Source organism: Hordeum vulgare, chromosome 1H, assembly GCF_904849725.1.
Source record: "Hordeum vulgare subsp. vulgare chromosome 1H, MorexV3_pseudomolecules_assembly, whole genome shotgun sequence".
Lineage (NCBI taxonomy): Eukaryota > Viridiplantae > Streptophyta > Magnoliopsida > Poales > Poaceae > Hordeum > Hordeum vulgare.
The window spans coordinates 29,407,723-29,424,763 of NC_058518.1; the positions used below are offsets into that span (position 1 = coordinate 29,407,723).

The 17,041-nt window shown below is 43.8% G+C and overlaps 1 protein-coding gene and 1 pseudogene across 1 annotated transcript; both read left to right on the forward strand.

Annotated features, from left to right (window-relative positions):
• The first annotated feature begins 3,286 nt into the window (after positions 1-3,286).
• On the forward strand, positions 3,287-12,386 carry LOC123396050 (annotated as a pseudogene).
• Positions 12,387-14,599: 2,213 nt separating this feature from the next.
• LOC123403218 lies at positions 14,600-16,930 on the forward strand. Its single transcript, XM_045097195.1, has 2 exons — positions 14,600-14,903; positions 15,557-16,930. The coding sequence occupies exon 2, from the start codon at positions 15,580-15,582 to the stop codon at positions 16,732-16,734; it is 1,155 nt and encodes a 384-aa protein (XP_044953130.1). The 5' UTR covers positions 14,600-14,903; positions 15,557-15,579; the 3' UTR covers positions 16,735-16,930.
• The last annotated feature ends 111 nt before the right edge of the window (positions 16,931-17,041 follow it).

Sequence of the window (17,041 nt, forward strand, 5' to 3'; positions counted from 1 at the left end):
ATTGTTTCACTACAACTATTTGAAGGGAACCAACTATGATTCCAATGGAACATATTAAACACTAGTTGATTCTAATACGATTTTTCAGATTATGGAAGACTATTCCAATCAGATTGTGCTCCCCTTCAAGTAATCAAAATTGTTTCACTACAACTATTTGAAGGGAACCAACTGTGATTCCAATGGAACATATTAAACACTAGTTGATTCTAATACGATTTTTCAGATTATGGAACACTATTCCAATTAGATTGTGCTCCCCTTCAACTAATCAAAATTGTTTCACTACAACTATTTGAAGGGAACCAATTATGATTCCAATGGAACATATTAAACACTAGTTGATTCTAATACGATTTTTCAGATTATGGAACACTATTCCAATTAGATTGTGCTCCCCTTCAACTAATCAAAATTGTTTCACTACAACTATTTGAAGGGAACCAACTATGATAGAAACAAATAAACTTATACAACGTCATTATCTTGGATCAAAGAAAGCCTCAAAACTTACCTCGCCCATTGGAAGATCAAGACATGGCTTGCGAAGCATATTTGGATGACGGCAACACCGCGTTGATCGGCCGTGTACTCCAGATCCAGCCCGAAGAACTTCTCATGATCCGGTGCGTGGTTAAACCATCGTTCCTTCAACTGTTGAAGGAAAAACGGCACCTCCGTGCTCAGGTTCGTGTACACGACACGGAGCTTCGTCGTGCCATGCGCGACCACCTCATGAAAGGTAGTTGGCATGGTGGAAGAAGAGAAGGGAAGAAGAGAGGAGAAGAACAGAGAGGGCGACGCGAGAGAGAAGAAGAACAGAAAAATGGCGATTGTACGCTTCGGTTCGTGCTTTTCATCGCCCGAAACGACGCGGCATGCAAACCGTTTGGGCCTTTAATCCCGGTTTGAGCCACCAACCGGGACTAAAGAGGTATACCAAACGGTTGCCACCACTACGGCAGGCCACGTGTTAGGCTTTTAGTCCCGGGTTCAACCACCAGCCGGGACTAAAGAGGTACGCCAATGGTCGCCCCACTACGGCAGGCCACGTGTTAGTCCTTTAGTCCCGGGTTGAGCCACCAACCGGGACTAAAGAGGTATACCAACCGTCGCCACAACCACGACATGCCACGTGTTAGTCCTTTAGTCCCGGGTTGAGCCACCAACCGGGACTAAAGGGGGATACGAACGGTTGCCACCACCACTGCCCGCCGCGTAGCCCTTTAGTCCCGGTTTGGGACACGAACCGGGACTAAAGGCTCCTTACGGGCCGGGACTAAAGCCTCAAGGGAGGCATTGAGAATTGGGGCGACGTGGCCGGGCCTTTAGTCCCGGCCCAGAGGCAAGCCGGGACTAAATGGTCCAGGCCAAAGGCCCGTTTTCTACTAGTGCATCCTTTCCCCTCCCCCCCCCTGCAACCTCAGGCGTTGTCGGCGAGCGTTGCGGCTTCTCCACCGGCAGCCGCTGTGCCTGACGGCGGTGACCGAAGGTGAACCACGCGAGATGCTGCAGCGGGGCGACGGTTGGAACTTTTTTAATATATGGTTGAAGCTTTTTCTATCAACGTTTGCAACTTTTTTCCTCCTGAAGTATTTGGTTGAAGCTTTTTTTAGCAGTTGAAACTTTTTGAGGAGTGACCACGCGAGATGCTGCAGTCGGAGCGGCGTTTGAAACTTTTTTCATACACGGTTGAAGCTTTTTCTGTCAACGTTTGCAACTTCCCCTCGTTGATGTTTTTGGTTGAAGCTGTTTTTCTTAACGGTTGAAGCTTTTTCTACACACGGTTGAAACTTTTTATTCAGCGTTTGCAACACAGGGGATGAGATGCGACATGGTGAAGACCGACGGGCTGCATCCATGGTGCTTTCGACGGGCGGCCGAGGCGGCGACCGGCGGCGACCAGCGGTGAGGAGGCGAGGCGAGGCGGTCGGCGCGTGCTGGGGCGTCGGCGCGGGCGAGGCGGTCGGCGCGTGCTGGGGCGTCGGCGCGGGCGAGGCGCGTGCTGGGACTGCGGCGCGTGCGAGGATGGCGGGCGGTGGGGGCTCGCGCGACCAGATCTGACGGTCAGGGGGCCTTGATCTGACGGCTGCTGCGCGACCGGCGCAAGCCTTCAGGCCGGCGCGCCGACGCCTAGCACTGCCTTTCTAAAAAAAGGTACGAGTCCTCCACGTGGGCATATACTTACACGAGGGTATCTTTTAGCTTATAGGACTCGGACTCTTGGTTTGGGAAAAACAGTGGCTTAGCTCTTCCACGAAGAAAAAATGTCAAGGGGCTCGGTCAGAAAAAAGGAGGAGGGCAACATGCATTAAAATTCCTCACATCATGGTTCAAATAAATATGCATAGTGCTTAAAAAACATTGTTTTGCCTCCGAGCAATTAAACGTGTGGCTCAAATATCTAATATTAGAAGAAAAACAGGGTAACCAATACATGGGTGGCCAGCCAAGCATGCATGCAATCAAAGAACAATTCATATTTCATACATGAGCAAAATATCTGCAGAGATATATTGATATGTACAACTTAATTACCAGTTTGATTTATTTAGGAAAAAGAATAACCGCCAAGCTATCCAATGCTCGATAGAATCCATAAATGACGACCTTGATCCACGACCGTTCATCTCTGTATTTTTCATCTAATCTTTTGGATTTTATAAGGATATTTGTTTAATATTTTTTTTTAGAGGGGGAGGGTTGTCATCAACACTCTTTTTAATTTTTATTGATTATTGTTTAACAAAATCTTTACCTAATAATAAAGAGGCTATCGTTTCTGTCGGAAAACCCGCCGAGGCATTTTTACACAAATTGATTTAGCTAATCAACCCGCAATCCCCAAGTAAGTCAACGAATCGGTACGTGTAGGAGTAAAAAAATTAACCCATCGGAGCTGCGCTTCCCTGCCTCCCCATCAGAGCGAGCAGCCCAGCTCGAGCTCCCGTGCCCGAGGCGCCCTACCGCACCGCGCAGCAGCTGCCGCCGCCAGTCGCCTTCCGCCGCGGATCCCTGCTGCGAGTCCCCGTCGCCCCGTTCTGGATCGGGTCAGCCAAGCAGGGCGTTCGCCTCGCCTCGCTCTTGGATCGGGATCCAGGTCGAGTGCCTCGCCCGATCCCCGTGTTGACCAACCGCACCAGGCCAGCCATAGCCTCCCGCATCGGCCGCCCCAGCCCTCAGCCGGCCTCTCCTCCTCGCTGCGCCACAGGACTCAGCCGGCCTCGCCAGTTCCTGCTCGCCAGAGCCGCCATGGCCTGCACGTGCTAGCCCCTAACCTCCCTCCATGGCTCGCAAGCGCCGCCGCGCGGATCAGCGCACGACGGCGCCGTCACCGCCTCCGCCCTTTTGGACTAAACTTACTCACCGGCAACCGGTGGTCGTATTCGCCCACGGTGCCGGTGCCCCCTCCTCCTCTGATTGGATGACCCAGTGAGCTCTCTTTCTCTGCTTCTTCTTCACGCGCTTGATGGATCTGCAGTTTTTGAAATCGCTTGAACGAGGATTCCAGTTTGTGTACACATCTATATGTGCTTGGTATGTGGATAGTTATGTTTAAGAACTGACAATTGGTTCTTCTAGCTGGAAGGAGATGGTGAAAGATGCCCTGGATGCCATTGAAGTAGTAACATTCGACTATCCATGTGAGTTTATTCAATTCCATCTACTCCTAATTGTTTCTTTTTTATCTGAAGGTCCAGTTCTTAATGCTTGACCCATGTTCACTTAATGGTTGATTAATTTATCAAGCAACAACACTGGAGATATGTCAGGTGGTAAACGGAGGCCTCCTCGAAGGCAGACAAGCTTGTCGACCATCATCTCAGTGTGGTGAAGAATATTGTGGCAGAGCATCCTGGTCACCCGCTTGTTCTTATGAGGAAGTCTATGGGTTCGAGGTAACATTTAGTGGTGTGATAATGTTGTTGCTTGTGCATCTTTTTGGTTTGTCATATGATCTGACTTCTGAGTACACTTATGTGATGCTTCAACATTCTCAGGGTCAGCTGCATGGTAGCTAGCTCCGATGGTATCAGTGCTTCTACGGTCATATGCTTGGGTTATCCATTGAAGGTATCCCCACTTTACAGTGTGCACTTAGTATTTGGATTGCTTCCTGGTCTGTCTCCTTATTGAATTGTTGTGCCTGTGTTCTTCAAAGCTCAATACTACAATACACACCGAAATGGATTTGGATCTGCATCACAATTTAATTGTTGTAGAATACAACTATGTATGCACAAAAATGGTTGTTGTATGTAGATGTGCATGTTATTGTTTCTCATTTTTGGTTACAACTATGCACTGATATTTTATATGATAAGTCACTGTCATTCTGTATACAGTCAATTCACTTTCTCAGATAGAATCACAAACTACAGAAATTGTTTCTTTTGTTTTGTATCTTTGCTTTCTTCAACAGGGAGCGAAAGGGGTAATGAGGGATGAGATACTACTAAAGCTGATGGTTCCAACAATGTTTGTGCAGGTACTGAAGGAAAATAGTGCGGCTGGGCCTTGGCAGGCCAGATGGGCTCTACACTATTGCTCTCTCTCTCTCCTTTAATTTCTTTCTCTAAATTCCTTTATAGAAATTAGAAAGAAGAAGTATAAATAGAGCAGGATGGAAAAGAAATGGCTAGGATGCATGGAAAATGTTGAAACTTTTAACGTAAAGCATATAATTTATACTTAGTTCAACTAAAGAAGTTTCAACCCATATGGAAGAGTTGAATTCAAACTCATTTGAATAGGAAGTAGATATTTGTAAGGTCTGAAAAAAAGTTCAGATATTTGGTGGGGCTTGGTAAGGTGACAAAATAATTTATGGGCAAAGTTTGGGGACAAAAATTTAAGTAGAAGTGACATTTAATTTTTAACTATATAAGTCTGTTCATGGATGATTCCAAATGACCGGAATATTTATTATAGCTTCCAAAAAAATTGTGTTTCACGTCCCATCTTATGAATTATTCTTTTAATTACATCTTTCCTCTAATATAAATTATTGCGACGTCATTGATTTAATTTATAGAGTTAGAATGGATGGTATTTTTTTCTCCCGTTGCAACGCACGTGCTTTTTTGCTAGTATTATCTAATTGGGGTACCCCTCCGGTGAGATGGATTTCATTCACTACTTCCTAGTTTGAAGGCACAACAGCACGTTGGTTGGAAGCGGTGCAACGCCGATCACCAAATTTACTGTGGCCAGGATTTGGTCAGCTTTTGATGCACAGCTTTGGTTGCAACCAATAGAAAACTCTGGTAAGGCAGATGTTCTGTATTGCTCAAGAGTCGATTGTGGCTGATTACATGGAATGATTTGCTGAATTATATGACCAGTTATATGCCTATGAAGAAATGCCTGGTAGTTTGTACAGGAGTGCTCACCAAGAAATGCCTGTATATATGATAGAGCATATACAGAGTAACGAGCAATCTCACCAAGAGTACTCGTATAGTGACTCTGATAATCTAATGTTGTTATCGGCTGCAGCTGTTTCTGCTAAATCTTATCCTCTCACACTTCAGTTGGGAGTTGTTGTGCAAGGACAATCACTCACATTCCTTGTTGATTCTGGTATAACCCATTCCTTCCTCAATACAACCTTGGCTCTTGTTCTTCAAGGTATCAAGAGTATTAAACCTATTGCAATGACAGTTGCTAGTGGCGCTCACTTATCCTGTTCACAGGTTGTGCAACAATGTGAGTGGGAGTGTCAGGGAAATACCTTCCATACAGACTTCAGACTTCTTCAGTTGGGTAGTTATGATGGAATTTTAGGACTTGACTGGTTGGCATGTCATAGCCCTATGGTCATTGACTGGGATAAAAAATGGTGCTCATTTCAGTTTTAGCAAAAGGTGGTTACATTACAAGGTGAACTACCTGCTCGGTGGGCCTTCATAGTTATGAGCATAGAACTATCTAGTGATGCAGAGTCTCCTACCCATATCCCAGAAGTGCACGCACTGTTAGACAAATTTTCTGTTGTGTTTGAGGAGCCAAAATGATTACCACCCAGAAGGGAGTATGATCACACCATTCCTCTGGTTCCAGGAGCTAGACCTGTAGCTATCGTACCATACAGAGTAGCTCCTCATTTGAAGACTGAAATGGAGAAACAAGTTCGGGAACTGCTGCAGAATGGTATGATCAGGTTGAGCCACAATCATTTCTCCTCTCCTGTCCTTATGGTTAAGAAAAAGGATGGCACCTCATGCATGGTGATTGACTATAGACACTTAAATGCCATCACAATGAAAAGTAAATACCCTATTCCTGTAATAGATGAACTACTTGATGAGTTATAGGGAGCTTGCTGGTTCACTAAATTGGATTTAAGAGGAGGGTATCATCAGATTAGGCTTGCTCCTGGAGAAGAGTTTAAAACAGCCATCCAAACTTATGAAGGCCATTATGAGTTTCTGGTTATGGGTTTTGGGTTTTCCGGTGCCCTTGGAACATTTCAAGGAGTTATGAATACATATTTACCTTCTTTGAGGGAGTTTGTGTTAGTGTTCTTTGATGACATCTTAGTCTTCAGTAAAACCTTGAAGGAACATCTGGTTCATGTTGAAAAGGTGCTTAGTACTCTGCAAGAAAAACAATGGAAAGTGAAACTCAATAAGTGTGCTTTTGCTCAGCAGCAAGTTTCCTATTTGGGCCACATCATCCGTGACAGGGGTGTCTTCAACGATTCATCCAAAATCTTGGTTGTACAATAGTGGCATACACCCACAAATGTAAAATAGATCAGAGGATTTTTGGGGCTCACTTGTTACTACAGAAAGTTAATTAAAAATTAAGGCATGATCAGTAGGCCTTTAACTGAACTTTTAAAGAAAGGCATTGTGTTTGCCTGGACTCCAGCTACTGAAACTGCCTTTACTACTCTCAAACAAGCCCTGGTTCAAGCTCCTGTGTTGGCTTTACCTAATTTTGCTTTGCCTTTTGTGTTGGAAACTGATGCTTGTGACACTGACATAGGTGCAGTTTTGATGCAAAATGGGCACCCCTTAGCTTTTGTTAGCAAGAATCTTGGACCCAAAAACAAAGGGTTATCTGTGTATGCGAAGGAATACTTGGCTATTTTGCTTGCAGTTGAACAATGGAGGTCCTATCTGCGGTTCCAGGAATTCACCATTAAAACAGATCAAAAAAATCCCATTCAATTATCTGGTCAGAGACTGCACACACCTTGGCAACATAAAGTGTTCACTAAACTACTGCGGCTCAACTACAAGATCGTCCGTAAAAAGGGGGCTAAAAATTCAGCCGCTAACGCTCTTTCCAGAAGACCCCCTCTGTCTTCTCATCTATTAACTATTTCTTCAGCACAACCTTCTTAGTTGCAATAAATTGTTGACAATTATACTAAGGATGACAAGGCTCAGGAACTTTTGCAGCAATTAGAAGTTGACCCAACATCAAAACCTCACTTTACCTTGGTTAATGGATTGCTCAGGTACAAGAATTGTATTTGGATTGGGTGTGATTTGTAGTTACAAGCAACAATATGTCATGCCTTCCATGATAGCCTAGTGGGTGGTCATTCAGGATTCCCTGTCACTTACAGAAGAATACAATCCCTGTACAAGTGGAATGGGATGAAAACAATGGTTAAAGAGTTTGTACAATCCTGCACCATTTGCCAGCAAGCAAAACCAGAAAGAGTTATCTCCCCAGGATTGCTATCTCCTCTACCAGTACCCAGCAAATCCTGGGAAACAATCACTATGGAATTTATCTCTGGGTTGCCATCTTGGGATCACTTTGATTGCATCATGGTTGTCATTGATAATTTTACCAAATATGGCCACTTTATTCCAGTCAAACATCCATACAATGCCAGTAAGATTGTGGAGCTGTTCTTGGATTTCATATACAAGCTACATGGTATGCCCATGTTCCTGTTTTCATTGGTCAGTTCTCGCAGTTGATTACATGAAAAACTGGTACCACACTGAATATGAGCACTGCTTATCACCCTGAAACGGATGGCCAAACTGAAAGTGTTAATCAGCAGGTGGAATATTACCTCAGATGTTTCATTTCTGCATATCCTAAGAAATGTAGTAAATGGTTGCCTCTGTGTGAATTTTGGTACAATACCAACTAGCACTCATCCTTGGGCAAATCTCCATTTGAAGTTTTATACGGCCAAGCACCTCGGTACTTTGGCATTACCCCTGATGATACTATTGCTCCAATGGATGTGTAGCAACGGTTGGATTCTAGAGCTGCTGTACAAGCTTCTGTCAGGCAACATTTGCTCAGACCTCAGCAGAGGATGAAACTTCAGGCTGATAAACACAGAACTGACAGAGTTTTTGTTGTTGGTGATTATGTCTTCTTGAAACTGCAACCTTATGTGCAATTGTGAGTGGCCCCAAGAGCTAATCACAAGCTATCATTTCGTTACTTTGGCCCCTTTCAAGTTTTGGAACGCATTGGCGCAGTGGCTTATCGTTTGGCTCTACCTGTCAACATCAAGGTAAACCCGGTATTCCATGTTTCTCAACTAAAAAAGTTCATCTCTCCCAAGTATACAGTTCAAACTTCCCTACCTTCGCCTGATGTCACCTTCGAAGTTCCGGTGCATGTGCTGCAACATCGTGTTTGTTTCAAGAGTAACCGTTCTATCGCTCAAGTCTTGGTGGACTGGAGCGAGCCACCACCTCCTGAGCCAACGTGAGAAGACAAGGATGCCTTGCAGCAGCTGTTTCCAAGAACTCTAGCTTAGGGACAAGCCGTCATTCAAGAACGTGGGGATGTCAGGGCCCCTGATACTGGTACTGAAGCTTTGGCAGAATAGGAGAAGCAACGGGAGGCCAACAACTCGACTCATGGGCCAACAGGGCGGCCCATTCGCGACCGCAAGATGTCCCAGTGGCTTGCAAGGCCATACTGGGCTCGCTAAGGCGGGTGTAACGGTAGCTTACTACTTAAGCGCACGCCTCGCTGGAAAGGAGGGCGGTGAACGGTGGGTGGCTTCGGTCAGGACGGAATACGTGTGTGGAGAGGATAGCTTTGAGGGTGGTTGGGTGGATAGCTTGTACTCCAAATCCCTAAATTCATCCTTGATAGTCATAGAATCCTTACAAACAACATGTTCATGAGGAAGGCAGGCCAGCCGGGTAAGAGTCATCTCTTCTCCAGCTGCTCAGAAACATGAAGAGACATTCATTTGATAGAGATGCTATGGTGTTGCAAAGTCCTCATATTTTCGGAGATGTTCATGTCACTTTCCAAAGGCACAATTAGGGACTAAACTAGATAAACCTTGCTATGAATAGAGACATTTGTGTCCTTCTAGAAGTAGGATTTCCTTTTGACAAAAGAGACATTCATGAAATTGCAAATGATGTGTGCTGCCTTGTAAACTAATTCTTTGGGACCGAGCAAGGAGCACAAAAGCAGCTATAATAGTTAAAATCAGGGTGGATGAACTGAGAGATGTCCTCTCAAGCATAGTAGTGGGTGAATCGAAGGAAGCTTATTCTGAATCTTGGACTGTCCCGGTGGTGATAGTGCAATAAGAAATGCTTGCAGGAGGGCCACCTAATGAAGAACCTATCCATGTGGATGGTAACCCACATCCTACGACGGACAACCCAAATTTCCATCAAAACCAACATAACCATTTCCTAGGACCAATAATGGAGCACCAAGCTCAAGATGACATGCATAAGTAATAAAATCACCTAGATCTCAACCAGGCTCAGGATCCTCTAGAAGATGGCATGCGAAATGAAGAAGATGAGATGTCGGGTTGGGGTCATTGGGCAATGCCAGTAGAGAATGATCTTATTGATTAAGATATAGTAGAGAAGGAATTTCTCGAGTTGGCAAATTTGATTCATCCTCTTGATGTCCATTTGCAGGTAGATTTTCCAGATATGGATGTTAATAGTGAAATAACTCTTTGTGTTGGTTCAAATGAGATTGCCCCACCTGGTTTTGAGGGTGGAATGGAAGCTCCTCCGATGGAGGGCAATGAAGTTTTGAACTTATTGGGCCAAGCACAAGTCAATCTCAATGGGCTGCCTGATCTTAATTTAATGCTTGGGCCCATTCAGGCCCACCAACCACTCCAAGACCAGCTGCATATTTTACATGTTGAGCAGCCACATCTCCAGGACTTTTTTTGTTCCTATTCAGATTATAGAAGTCCAAACTGTTGCGTAACCTGATCCGGAGATAGAGAGGCAGGAAATAGTTGCTTGATACGTCTCCATCGTATCTACTTTTCCAAACTCTGTTGCCCTTGTTTTGGACTCTAATTTGCATGATTTGAATGGAACTAACCCGGACTGACGCTGTTTTCACCAGAATTGCCATGGTGTTGTTTTTGTGCAGAAATGAAAGTTCTCGGAACGTCCTGAAAATTTACGAAGAATATTTCTGGAAAATATGAAAAATACCTGCGCAAAGATCCACCGGAGGGGATGGGCCTGTGGGCCACAAGCCCTGTTGCCGCAGCCTCCCCCCTGGTCGTGGCAACCAAGCTTGCGGGGCCCACGTGGCTCTGCCGCCCCCAAACTCAGCTCTATATATTCACTTTCGTCCCGAAAAAAATCAGAAGAGAAGATTTCATCACGTTTGCGATACGGAGGCTCCGCCACATCCTGTTCTTCATCTGGAGGACAGATCTGGAGTCTGTTTTGGGCTCCGGAGAGGGGAAATCGTCGCCATCGTCATCATCAACCTTCTTCCCTCTCCAATTCCATGAAGATCTTCATCGTTCGTGAGTAATCTATTCGTAGGCTCGCTGGACGGTGATGAGTAGGATGAGTTCTATCATGTAATCGAGTTAGTTTTGACGGGGATTGATCCCTAGTATCCACTATGTTCTGAGATTGATGTTGCTACTACTTTGCCATGCTTAATGCTTGTCACTAGGGCCCGAGTGCCATCATTTCAGATCTGAAATTATTATGTTGTCACCAATATATGTGTGTTTTAGATCCGATCTTGCAAGTTTTAGTTACCTACTATGTGTTATGACCCGGCAACCCCGGAGTGACAATAACCGGAACCACTCCCGGTGATGATCGTAGTTTGAGGAGTTCATGTGTTCACCAAGTGCTAATGCGTTGTTCTGGTTCTTTATTAAAAGAAGAACCTTAATATCATGTAGTATCCTTTTGGACCCTGCTGCCACGGGAGGGATGGACAATAGATGTCATGCAAGTTCTTTTCTCTAAGCACGTATGACTACACACGGAATGCATGCCTATATCACATTGACGAACGGGAGCTAGCCACATATCTCTCCGTGTTATAACTGTTGCATGATGAATGTCATCCAAACGAATCACCGACCCATTGCCTACGAGTTTGTCCCACTGCTGCTGCTACTGTTACTTGTTTTGCTCTGCTGCTGTTACTGTTGTTACTTGTTTTGCTCTGCTGCTATTACCACTGTTGCTTGCTACTACTGCTACTTGCTACTGTTGCTACTTGCTACCGCTGTCACTACTGTTGTTCCTTGCCACTGCTGTTACTCGTTACGCTGCTGCTACCCGCTACAATACTTTTTAGCACGACATTGACGGGAGAGAATATTTCCCGTCCACGGGCAACTTACTGGCGCCATTGATACGACAGTTAGGAATAGTCTGTCGTCAACAGATCGTTTCTAGCACCGTTGCTATCATACTACTTTGCTACTGATTCTTTGCTTGCAGGTACTAATCTTTGGGTGCGGTTGAATCCGACACATTCAGCTGCTAATACTTGAGAGTATCCTTTCACTTCCTGACGGGCGAACCAACAAATTTGGGTTGAATACTCTACCCTCAAAAACTGCCGCGAACCCACGCGCTGGTGGGCCATTGCAAGACAATTGCTAATTGTTGAGCAACTGGGAGCGGTTCTGGCTCTGTTGTCGCGAAGGCATCAAGTCAGGAACACGTCAACAACATTATTCTAGTGTCGTTGCCGGGGACTGCCGTGAGCATTGCTCCTATACAGATGCCAGAAGTTCATAACAACAGCTCTGATTCAAGAATCCATGTTGAATTCATTCCAGATGATAATCAGGTGCAGATGGACATCAATGCAAAATCCTTTAATCTTGATCTTGCAAAAGGAGAGGACCCAATTTTGCAACTTGCTAACACAAAAATAGGCCAATCTCTCGAGATAGAAGTTCAAACTTCAGCATTCTAGTAGATGAGGAAATAGAGATTTTGGATAACTCTCATAGTCCTTTTTCCGCTGAGTGTTCAAATACTGTTGCAACCTAGTTAAATACATATTATTCTGCAGGCTCAGTTCCCCCAGGGTTTGCAGTTAAAGTAAAGTATGTACCAACAGGTCATGAATCTACTTTCAAGGAGAACTCTGCTTCACAGAATTCGGGGAGGAAAGTCTGATGGATTGGAAAAAGCATTTTGCATATGGATCTGAAGCTGATCACCCAATCCAGGTACCTATTGATTGGGTTAATTCTATTTGTTCTAATCTTGTTTCTGCACACAAATTTGAGTGGACAAAATGCTTCCTACAGTCAACTATGTGGTGAATTATTAGAGAGGGCTCCATTTGTAAAGAATACTTAAATTTCTTTATACCTGCTCAATGCCTTGTTCTTATGGCTCATGTGTGCATTCAGAATTCTTTGACAAAAGGAACCTAAAGCTTGGTTGCACCTGACACAACAGAGGTCACTTATCAGACGAAGACAAAGGACATAACACCCTTGGTGGAGTCTGAGGTAAGAAGGAGTACCAGACTTCAACAAATTTCTAGAGGGTACAAAGCTAAAACATGCAAAGACTCCAACTGCATGACTTGCTTAGCTAAACCTCCCCTTTGTAACAGTAAAGTGGTTAAAAATCTAAACTCCTCTTATTGCAAGGTGGATGCTAAAACCACTCGGGTGGAGTTCATTCTCAAGAAGAAGGCCAAAAAAGGAGTAAAGCAGCCAGCGTGGAAGGACTAAAGCTTAAAGGGGCACGCAATGGAATGCTAAGTTTAATGTTACTAGGAACGACATGTGCTCTTTTGTAACAAGAAAGTCGAGTTAGATTGCTTTAATTTTGATATGCTACATTTGTATGATATATGTCTAGAACTCACTATGGATGTTATGTATGGGACAAATTTGCTCTTCCCAAGTGTTATTGAGCTCTTTTATGATTTACTGATCATACAGACATATCTTGGAAAAAAATTCAACTAGAATATAAGGGGCATCAATTCAAGTGATAAATGATTGACTATTTCTAATAAGATACATGAAACCGATTGCTCCATTGTATGTCTTCAAGAAATTGAAATAGAACCCTTTGACAGTGCATACATAAAGAATTTTGGCCCTAGAAGATTTAATAAATCTAAATTCACTCCTTCTGTTGGAGCTTCTGGTGGGCTGCTAATTGTTTGGAATGATAATCTATTTCAAGGCAAATGTCTTTTCAAAAATGATTATTCTTTGTCAGTAAGATTCACATCATCACTTAATGGAAGTTCATGGATTCTTACAAATGTTTATGGCCCGTGTGATAATCTAGGAAGAATTATGTTTTTGAATTGGCTCAAGAACATCCAAATGCCTGATGAGACAGATTGGATCATTATCGGTGATTTTAACTATATTAGACACCCTCATAATAGAAATCAGGGTAATGGTAACTTTAATCAAATGTTGCAGTTCAATGAGACCATAAGCTCCCTTGCTTTAGTTGAAATCCCTCTCAAGGGGGGAAGTTTCACTTGGAGTAGCATGCAGCAAGCCCCTCTGCTAGAAAAAATAGACTGGGTGTTCACTTCTCGAAGTTGGTCTGATAGTTATCCTAACACTATGGCTCTCCCTCTTTCCAAACCAGTCTCTGATCATGTTCCTAATGTGATCTCTATTGGTTCTGATATCCCAAAAGCATAGTTTTTTAGGTTTGAGAATTATTGGTCGAAACACGTAGATTTTAAAGTAGCGGAGCATATCTTGTCTCAACCTATCCTAGAAACCAATGGTGCTAAGATCATTACTGCCAAATTCAAAAGGTTAAGAAAAAGGCTAAAGATATGGAGCAAAAAGTTATCCAATCTGTGAGAGATCATTAAATCAACAAAGGAAGTGATTGCAATGTGCGATTATTTTGAGAAATATAGAGATCTTTCACCACAGGAAAGTACCCGAAGGAACATACTAAAAGAATATTTGCTCAAGATGCTTTCATATCAGAGGATTCATTGGAGGTAGAGAGCAACTATAAGATGGGTGAAATTTGAAGATGAAAACTCTAATTTTTTTCAAGCAAAGGCTACCATTAAATTCAGAAAAAAAATATATTCATTTGTTGTAGGATGAGCATGGAAATGAACACAGAAACCATGTCGCGAAAGCATCAATTTTATGAAAAGCATTTAAAGATAGACTTGGTCAATCTTCTGATACAAGCAACCTTCTTAATTTAATCTCTCACATTGAAAGAGTGGAAGGAAAGACTGTTCATGGAAATCAATATGGATTTCACAGTAAATTTAGAATATCCCATCTAGTTTTTGGGTTAAAATTCGACCTCAAAAAGAAAAAGAAACCTCGGAGCCCAACAGCCACCTGTAGACCTTGGCGCACACATCTGTGACCTCACTGAAGAAGCCTTGAAGCTCAAAAAGAAAAAGAAAAGAACTAAGGGAGAAACCTCTGACCTCTGTCTCGTCCTTCACCGGCGGCGGCCTATCTCCTTCGCCGCGACCGGAGACAAGCTGCACCGCGAGACCCCCGTCCTGCACCTCCGCTCATCGCCCCCCATCATTCTTCCACTACCATACGCATGGTTGTGCTCAACTGGCCTTGCCATTTCTTCTTCCAGATCTGAGCCCAGTTCCTCCTCCACGCCAGACCTGTACCGCCGCCTCCTGACCTGTCGCCGCCGCCCTGCCTGCAGATCCGATTTCTGGTCATTCCCCTGCTTCCTCTTCGTGCTTAATCTTCGTGTGCTGGGAGCCACCATCTTTTCGATTCCCCTTTGCTGGAAGTAGGGTGTGCTTGATTGGTTCACTATGGTTAGGAGTACCGCTGCGCTTGATTTAGTAGTATATGTACTTACTACTGCTCGAGGTAAATCGATGAGCACAAGAAATCTCGAGCTGAAAAACATATACATACTAGATAGAACGTGATGCTACCAGTGGATTGACGCATGCAGTATGGCATCCTATTTCTTTGTAAAAGATAATTTCCGTATCCGTCAATTAAATATCTTATGAGTACATTGTCCCAGTGATTCATTAGTAGAAATACAGATGGGTTTTTATTCTATTAAACACCAGAAACAATTTGTTCCCCCAATTTGTCTAGGTAAAAGCAGGTCTGTGGCATCCTTATTGTTGCAAAATCTAGCTAAGAGTAGGAATGCCATGAGATGCATGAAATTCAAGGAATACGAGTGATAGAAAATGCTGTGTTAATAAGTTGATTTGTTACTAGTGAAATAAAATGAAATTGTCAGTTCGAATGGGATGAAGTTGCATGTCAAGTATTTCCTTTTGTCTTATTTTTTATCATCCATTTCTGATAAGTGCCAAATTTTCATTTCAGTGTCAGTAGGCTGATACAAAGACATGGACCTTCGCAAGGAAGTTACCGCTGCTAAGTTAACTGATGATCTAGTGGTCGATATCCTCTCCCGCTTGACATACAAGGACTTTTGCCGCTGCAAATGTGCCTATAAGGCCTGGTCTGCCTTCTCCTCCGATCCAGACTACCGCAAGAAGCTGCCCAAAAAAGTAACCACTGGACTTCTGTACCAGGCCCGCGATAAGTCTGCTATCCCGCTTGTAAGCCTTTCCCGGGATGATGGAGAAATCGATGGAATTCTTGCTGACGTACCACACTATGAGCATTTAGAGTTTCTTGACTGCTGCAATGGTCTAGTCCTCTGCAAATACAAGAGCAGCTATACTTCTCCAGGCATTTGCCGCTTTGTTGTATGCAACCCAGCAACACGAGAGTGGAGAGTACTTCCTGATACTTTTGTGGGGACTGATAGCTATCGTCATACAACTATTTTGGCCTTTGATCCTTCCTGGTCACCACACTTCTATGTCTTCAACTTTAGTCACAGTTTGGTGGACAAACTTGAGATGTTCTCGTCTGGCGGTTCCACGTGGCTTGTGGATGATAAATGGGATCCTGAGATAACCTTTTCCTGGAGGAAGCCTCAGTTATTTCTTAATGGAATGTTGTGCGTTCAGATTGATGGACAGCAAGTTTTGGTGTTTGAAGGCTTGGAGACAATGAGCTATGACATACTGCCCTATCATTACACCATTGACTTGCCATTTGACTCTTCACCCGTGAATAGTTTCACCGATGGCTGCTTTGACAAATCTTCAGGGATCTTACACTACGCATTGCCAGATCGGAGTGGTCGTTCCATTATAGTTTGGACTTTGGACGATTATGCTCATTGTTTATTGCATTGGACCGTGAAATGCCATCTTAACATGGAAGATGCATTTGGAAGGAAAGACTTGGTGTACTATGACAATGGAGGCATCAGTGGTGCCTCTGACTGGTTTTGGAACTGCGATTATCGGATTCTTGCCCTCGACTTGGAGAGAGAGCTTGTTGTCCTCTCTGACAATAAGACAATGAAGCTTATCTCTTATAATATCAGCACCGGGGAACTTAACGAGATACGAGACGGCATTGAGGAGCACCGATACTATGTGCCATGCTACTCAGAGCTTCCAGCCCAAGAACCTTCGGTGTAGTGTCATCTTCTGTTATCAGTGCCTTTGTGGCTGTTCCTGTGCTCTAGACGCTGAACTACCTTGTGTAATTATGCTAGTCGGTGAACCCTGTCACTTTATTTTGTCGATGCAGGGGTGATATGCTACCCTCCTGTACGGACAGAAAACTCTTCGCCATGTGCCCTGGTTTACTACCTTCTAATTTTGTTATATGTAAGATTACGTGTCTTTCTTAGGCTCAGTATCATTGTGGTGATTTTTCATGAGCAATTGTTTATATCTGTTTGTGTATAAGATCTCACTTTTGTAGATAGAGCCTGATATCAGT

Bases quoted from the DNA above. Each gene is read 5' to 3' on its own strand.
- LOC123403218 (XM_045097195.1), top strand. From the start codon at position 15,580: ATGGACCTTCGCAAGGAAGTTACCGCTGCTAAGTTAACTGATGATCTA.